Source organism: Condylura cristata, unplaced genomic scaffold (genome assembly GCF_000260355.1).
Source record: "Condylura cristata isolate star-nosed mole 26May11 unplaced genomic scaffold, ConCri1.0 scaffold00021, whole genome shotgun sequence".
NCBI lineage: Eukaryota > Metazoa > Chordata > Mammalia > Eulipotyphla > Talpidae > Condylura > Condylura cristata.
The window spans coordinates 39,076,338-39,084,144 of record NW_004567122.1 but is presented as its reverse complement, the minus strand read 5'-3'; the positions used below and the strand labels follow the sequence as shown (position 1 = coordinate 39,084,144).

Here is a 7,807-nt window from a genome sequence, read left to right as displayed (position 1 = left end):
ACACAAGTGAGAGCATTCCTGCCCACCGCTCCCCAGCCACCAAACCTAGCCATCGCGTTCCACCAAGAGGTCGCCTGGATAGAAGTCGCCTGAATAGAAGGGACTTGGGTAACAATATGATGGGCCATCTGCAAGGTGTAATTAGGAAAGAAAAATTACATGGGCCGCACAAATAGGCATTCAGCAGTTTTACAATTTCAAAAGCGTTACTAGAAAGAGAGTCCACAACTTCCGCCGTCAGGTCTGTCTGTTGTAACACAAGGCCAGCCATGGTGGCAGCGGTGGCGGAGATGGCAACAGCAGCAACAGTTGCAGCGGTGATCCTGAAGTCCCACTGCTGTCGATAGAGCACAATCTCCTGCCGCTCCTGGGATACCAGGGGAACCACCGCGGGCACTCGAACGACCAGCGTGCCATCAGAGCCATCCCAGCAATCGCTCTGTCTGCAGTCCCTGGAAGAACAATTGAAAACCTCGCCCCCCACAGTGGAGTTCCACAGTACAAAGAAAAAGGGGGCAAGAATGCAAGTGGAGGATTGTATGGTCAAATTTCGTCCGGCGGTATAGTTTATCTTTAGAGATGTCTCAAATATACCCGATTGATTCCAGGTGACCATGGCATTAAAAGCGTGCCCGCATTGCAGCATCATGGGAACTGCATCCAGGCAGGCCTGGGGGCCACAGAGATACCTAGGCGAAAACAAGGGGACTATTCTTGCTCACCGACATCAGGAGTGGGGAGTTTCTTACCAGGCTCCACCTCAGGTGTGTTCTTGCCATTATGACTAGGGTCAGCGTCTGCAGCAGGGGAAGTGCCAGGCTCCGCATCCTGGTTCACTGGTCATACGCAGCGTTCCGGAACCCAGATAGGTTTGTCTGCCCCTGGGAGAAAAACACACACTGCCCCCCTCACCTTTGCCAACATAGGAGTAGGGTCCATCCATCGCCCGGATTGCAGGTCCTTCCACCAGACCCAACAAAGATCACGTGATCTAGCATACGTGTGGCGTTCCATGGGCAACCGCCCTTCCATGTCCACGGTCAAAAAATTGAGAATAAAGAGGATGGTGGACAGCTGGGTGGTCGGGGAGGGGGCATACTCCCCCCTTTTTATTTTTTGAAAATATTGTTTTGAGTGTCTGGTTGGCCCTTTCCACAATGGCCTGGCCCATAGGATTATAAGGGATCCCGGTTTTATGGGAAATGCCATAATATTGGCAAAAGGAAGCAAATTTTTACTGGTATATGTGGGGCCATTATCAGTTTTTATGGTTTGCGGCTTGCCCATGTAGGCGAAGGCCGACAAACAGTGTGCTATAGCATCTTTAGTACGTTCGCCAACGTGTAATGATGCGAAAATGACACCCGAAAAGGTGTCTACCATGACATGGGCGAACTTTAGCCGTCCTGCAGCAGGTATATGTGTGACATCCATCTGCCATAGGTGATTTGGGTGCAAGCCACGCAGATTAACTCCGAGCGTAGGGTCGTGCAAAAAGGGGGCACAGCGGGGGCAGGAGGTTGTAATAGTCTGTGCTGCTTCTCGTGTGCACTGAAGATGGTGTTGGAGGGAATGTGCATTGAGATGAAATTTGTCGTGCAGGTCTGAGGCATGAGCATTAAGACAAATGTGGGTATTTTTATCAGCTAGGTTATTACCCACAGACAAGGGACCAGGTAGCTGCGTATGGCTGCGGATATGCCCAACAAAAAGAGGTTCTGTGTATAGCCATATGAGATACTGAACACAACTTAGTGCGTGTTGGACCTTGGAGGTAGGTGAGACATATGCTGATGTCTCCAGGGGCTTAAATATGTGAGCCATGTACACAATATCCGTGTACAAATTTACAGGTTCCTGTGGAAAGAGCTGTAAGGTGAAGAGGCAGGCCATCACTTCCGCAACCTGGGCGGATACGTCCCCTACAGGGCGCTTCCATACCTTCGTTCCAGTAACTACCACTGCATTGCCTCCGGGGGAGGCGTCTGTAAAGATCGTTCGTGCGGCTGGTATGGGGTTGTCTTTTACTATCCAGGGAAATATAAAGGGGTGATTTTTGAAGAAACCCATCAAAAGATGTTGAGGATAATGGGAGTCTAACTTGCCGGCGAAGGAGGCAAGGAAGAGAGCCCAGCCATCATTATATTGCTGAAAATGTGTCAATTGTTCTTTGGTATAAGGCACTATAACTATGCCAGGCTGTATGCCAAATGTTTGCGTGGCAATCCTAATCGCCCACCACAGTAGTTGTAAGACTGCTTCATAGTAGGGGTAACCACTCTAGCGGGGGACATGGGCATGTGCACCCATAATATAGGTCCCTTTTGCCAAAAGACTCCTGTAGGGGCAAGCTTCGAAGCAAGCACGATGAATTGTAACGGGAGGCTATAGTCAATTTGATGGAGGTGTATGTTTTCGATACTATCTGTAAGAAGTCTTAGGGCTTGTTTAGCTGCAGGTGTTAAGGCCCGGGGAGAGGTGGGATCTGGATTTCCCGCAAGTATCTCATACAGCGGCCTCAGGTCATTGGTTGTAATGGCAAGAAAGGGGCGCATCCATTGAACATCTCCCAAAAACCGTTGCCAATCATGCAGAGTTTGCAAGGAAGAAGTATTTAGAGTCAATTTTTGTGGCCTTACATTACCGGATCCTAATCTGTAGCCAAGATAGGAGTAAGGGGCCTGCATCTGGACCTTTTCTGGTGCTATGAGGAGTCCTACCCTTTCTAGGTCTTGTTGCATTTGGGCATAAGCCTGGAGCAATTGTGGCTGATCGGGTCCAGATAATAACACGTCGTCCATATAATGGACAATGTACAATTGTGGGAAACGGTGGCAGACTGGCTCTAAAGCAGCAGCAACATAAGTTTGGCATATGGTGGGACTATTTGCCATGCCCTGTGGAAGCACCACCCAATGGAATCTCAAGGCTGGCTCCTTAAAATTTACGGATGGAAGACTAAAGGCGAAGCGAGGACAGTCCTGCATTGCCAAGGGAATATTAAAAAAGCTGTCCTTTAAGTCTACTATGATGATATGCCATTCTTGGGGTATGGCGGAGGGGTTGGGTAGTCCCTGCTGAAGTGGGCCCATAGGCTCCATGATCTCATTAACAGCCCTGAGGTCTTGCAACAGTCTCCATTTCCCAGATTTCTTTTTTATAACAAAGACAGGTGTGTTCCAAGGCGAAGTGGAGGGAACAATGTGTCCAGCCTGCAGCTGTTCTTGAACTAGATTATGAGCGGCCTGCAGTTTTTCCTGAGTTAAGGGCCACTGCTCCACCCAAATTGGCTTATTTGATTTCCAAGTTATAGGGAGTGGGGCAGGCTCCGGAACAGTGACCCTGATTAAAAATGGCCCAAACCACGTCGGTCCCCTGACAGTCTGGTAACTTGCTCTTCTGGCGTTAGGGGTTGTGACCGGCCTTGCAGACTCCTTCCCGACCCTCGTCCCAGTTTCCCCCCCCCCAGGCACTGCGTAATTTGGGCAGCGGGGGGTGTCACAGGGTGAGTGGTTAAAACAGCCCCCATTTCCTGAAGAATGTCTCTTCCCCAGAGGTTCACAGGCAGGTCTGAAAGGACATAAGGCTGAAAATAGCCGTTATGGCCCTCAGCATCCTGCCATTTCAATATTTTGGCACTCTTGTTGGGACTGGCTTGTCCTATACCCTGCAGAGTGGCTGTACTGGCTTCCAACGGCCATTTCTTGGGCCATGCCTATAAGGACAGGACGGAGACATCAGCCCCAGAGTCCAATATTCCACTAAATAGTTTACCCTCAATAGTTAATTTCAAGCATGGCCTCTCGTTCATGCGGGCTACCCAAAAAGCTGCAGGGCCGGAAGATCCAAAGCCCCCGCTGCCTCTGTCAGCACGTATCGTGGGGTTAGAGGTAGTAACTGTAGGTATTAGAAGCAGTTGGGCAATGCGGTCTCCTTGGGGGATAACAGTCACATCATGCGTGACTCCCTGATAGTCCGCATCAATCACCCCGGGATGAACTTGGATTCCCCTCAAAATGGTACTACTTCTCCCCAAAATGAGTCCCAGCGTTCCCTTGGGGAATGGCCCATGTACATTCGTAGGCAGGGCTTGTACCCCCATTTGGGCTGTTAAGATTGCTCGGGCGGAGGTACTGAGGTCCAGTCCTGTGCTTCCTGGGGTGGCGCGGGCGAGGTCTGTAATGCGAAAGGGTTGCCCTGTGGGATGAACTGGATACGGCCACTGCCGGAGTAAGTTCCCCTGATTCCTGGCGTCATTGCTCCATACACTGAGGTTCTGGGGCCCTGGAGCGAGGCCCTCCACCCGTTTCCCTGCTGCTGATCTTGGGAAGGGAGCGGCCTTCCGTCTATATCTGTTTTAGATCTGCAATTATTAGCCCAATGGGCTCCCTTCCTACAACGGGGACACCTCCCTGGTCTGGTAGTTGTCCCTTGAGCAAGTTGTGGGCGCTCCCTTTTGAAATGGCCCGAGGCGCCGCAGTTGAAGCAGGTCTTATTGCCAGTGGCCCGGGGTCCATGCCCGGGCCTAAGGGCAGCAGCAATGACCTGGCCCTGAATAAAATGCCCATCAATGTCCCGGCAGATCCGAATATATTCATTTAGACTCTTGGCCCTATGCGAGCGCAAGGCCTCTTTACAGTATTTGTTGGCATTCTCATATGCCAATTGTTTCACTATGGGCATTGCTGTGGCTACATTGCCAAATAGCTTGCCTGCCAACTGTAACAACCTATCTACATAATCTTGGAAGGGTTCAGAGGGTCCTTGTAGGAACTTGGACAACTGATCACCTGACGCCTTGTTGGGGAGAGCCTTCCATGCTTTAGTAGCAGCGGCCACCACTTGCAGATATACTGCAGGGTCGAACACAATCTGATTGGCCAAATCCGCATAGGCTCTGGCCCCTGTCAACATGTCCAAATTACGCTGCGCCTGTCCTGCCTGTGCGTTCAACCGGGCTGTGTGTACGCAATTCTCTTGGTATTCACCCCTCCACAGCAGGTAATCGCCCCCAGACAATACTGCACGACATAACTGTTGCCAATCACTAGGTGTAAGGTTTAACACCGTGAAGGATTCTACGATAGCAAGCGTAAATGGCACCTGAGCGCCGTAAGCGGACACAGCCTCCTTCAGTTGCTTCATTTCTTTGAAGCTCAGGGCCACATGCTGCCTCAGTGCCTGACCGGGGTTATTCGGGTCGGGCACCTCTATAACTGGAGCGACTGTATGCCGAGGCCAAAACTGGATACCCCCTTGTCTTCTTTTTTCATCTCCGATCTCCCAATTGTTATTAATACCCCAATGGGTCACTCCCTGTCCCCAATCTTCACTATAGGCGGGCGGGACTGATGGAGTTGTCGTTATTGGGGTATTTTTGGCCTTACAGTGTTGTAGTTTTTTCTGGAGTGCCTTAATTTCCTGTGTTAACTGTTCCTCCTCATCAAATAAGCTCTCCTCTGTACTAGAGGTGGGGCTACCCTCAGAATCAGAATCTAGATGGGTCTGAGGTATAGCCCGCAGACGCACAGACTTGGGCGTAAGGCCCAAGCTGTCATTAGGTTCCGAAGTTCGTTCAACCATGTCAGACTTTCTGTCCCCCTGAAATCCCTCTGCCGACCTGAGGGATCGACGGGTCTCTTCCTCCTGTATTTCCTCTAGTATTTCCTTAGCCGCGGCAACCTCCTGCCTGACCTTAACTTTGTCAGTATGCAGAGCATCATGGCCTAAGCGCAATAGCGAAAAGATGGAAGTAGGAAAACTATCGGTGCCCTCTCTCTGTAAGCGTTTCTGTAGGTCCCTTTTTACTTGTCCCCAATCTGAAATATTTAAGCCTCCTCCCGTTAAAAACCACGGACTTGCTGAAACCACTGTTCCAAGGAAGGCTTCTATGGTGCGCTGCTTAACTGCCATTCCCTGCTGCTCTAAAAGCTTTGAAACTTGATAAACTAATTCTTCCTTACTATTTGTGGATCCCATTTCTACCCCAATACGTCCTTACCGGTCTAGGATGACCCTGTCCGTTGCTCCCTCTTTCTCAGATCTCGGTGGGACCTCCAGTTTGCCACGCCAGCACGACAGCAGAGATGGTCTGAGCGAAGGACGTCAGGATTAAAGCACACACTTCTTGGTCAGCAAGCAAAGGCACCCTTTATTTTTCTCTCCTTCCCTATTTATACCCTTCAGCATGGAGCCTGGGGCTGGGGGTAGGCGGAAGTTCTCAGCAAGTGCATCAATAACATGCGACAATAACATGGGGGTCAAAGAACAGTCACGTAAACACAAGGTAGCAAACCAAGGCAGGAACACTTCCTGCCTCCTGTTTTTCTGTTCCAGCACCCATGGCTCATTCTTTGTTTCCACACAACAGTGTGCATATGATTCTGTGGGGGAGGTGGGGAGGTCTGTCCAGGCAAAGGACCCAACAGTGTTATAATTTGCAGGCATACATACTTATGTGTTTCTATATTCAGTAAATTGTCACTTTATTTCGCAGCAATCATTCTTACATATCAAATATTATCAATGTAACTTATTTTTTTCCCAAAGTTCACAAGTCTTAACTAGGCAAAATGTAGAGATTAAAAGCATCTGTATAAGCACTACGAAGACACATCAAACTTTTTATTCTGAATTAGTTATTCAACATTGTTTTTCAAATTTATAATTAGTTCAATTTTTCATTTAATGGTTAAATAGGTCAGGTCGGATCTCTAGACAGTTTTCATTTCAATTCTAAATTTTTGGCTTTTGTCATTTTTCATTTATTTTAATTTTTTAGTAAGTTAATATTGTTTTCATTTTTTCTCCATTACGGAATTGTGTGTCCCACCCAGACATTGTTGCCATGGTGCACCCACCACCAAAGAACAATAGTTCACCACCACAGACCCATGTGTTCCTGTCCTTCTTTGTCTATTCTAGCTTTTGCTTTCCCAAGAGGATGGGAAGTTACAAAATAAGAAAAGTGCACAATACAAAAGCACAAAAAGCATCAGACAATAATAATAATAATAATAATATAAAAATACTCACTATTTCTGTGCCCTAGAAAGGATCAATTCCATCTATTATAATCTCTCTCATTCCAGATGATCAGATGTGGCCAAATCAATTTTCAATGCATTGAAAAATCGAGTGTTACTTTATTTAAAGACTGAAAGCAGTGTAGAATCTTCAATTACCAGATCACATTTATATAAGTTTATAACAATTATTACATCACTCTGAACAAGTCATTTAAGAAAGTGATCTTAAATGCCTATAAGTCACTAGAGTCCTGGAAAGAACTCAGGAGAACATTGTCTCTTGATAATAAATGAATTTGAGCCAGTTAAGTTATATTGTGGACACTGGTATTATATATCTAGAAATATTAAACACATGAACATAAAAAAATCTCATATATGGCCCTCCCTGGTGGCACAGCAGGTTAAAGCACAGCACTAAGAAGCTAAAAAACCACTTCAGCATGAGTATGATTACCACTCGCCCTGGAAGTGATCCATATGATGAGGCAGACCTCTCCTGACCCACCGGCTGCTCCCCTCAGCAGTGTACTTAGTGGATCTGCGTGATCTGCTCCCCGCTCTGTCTCTGGTGAATCCTCTCACTGCCCCTGCACTTCTGGCCTGTACCCCAGCTTTGTATGCATAAATAAATAAATCTTTTTTTAAAAAAACTCTCAGATAGGGCCCTTCCTGGTGGCGCAGCGGGTTAAAGCACTGCACTGGGAAGCTGAGGCCACTTCCGCATGAGTTCGATTCCCGCCTGCCCTGGAGGTGACCACATGGCGAGGCAGACCTCT

General features: G+C 48.1%; 2 protein-coding genes across 2 annotated transcripts; both read right to left on the bottom strand.

The window, feature by feature from the left end:
- Nucleotides 1–2,189: 2,189 nt before the first annotated feature.
- On the bottom strand, nt 2,190–4,102 carry LOC105853913 (endogenous retrovirus group K member 9 Pol protein-like). The gene is given in 2 exon segments (XM_012727784.1): nt 2,190–3,316; nt 3,319–4,102. Coding segments are annotated over 2 exon segments (1,911 nt in total).
- An 8-nt stretch (nt 4,103–4,110) lies between these two features.
- On the bottom strand, nt 4,111–5,979 carry LOC105853912 (endogenous retrovirus group K member 5 Gag polyprotein-like). Its single transcript, XM_012727783.1, has one exon. The coding sequence runs from the start codon at nt 5,977–5,979 to the stop codon at nt 4,111–4,113; it is 1,869 nt and encodes a 622-aa protein (XP_012583237.1).
- Nucleotides 5,980–7,807: the final 1,828 nt, after the last annotated feature.

Excerpts from the sequence above, each read along its gene's own strand:
- LOC105853912 (XM_012727783.1), bottom strand. The coding sequence starts at position 5,979 with ATGGGATCCACAAATAGTAAGGAAGAATTAGTTTATCAAGTTTCAAAG.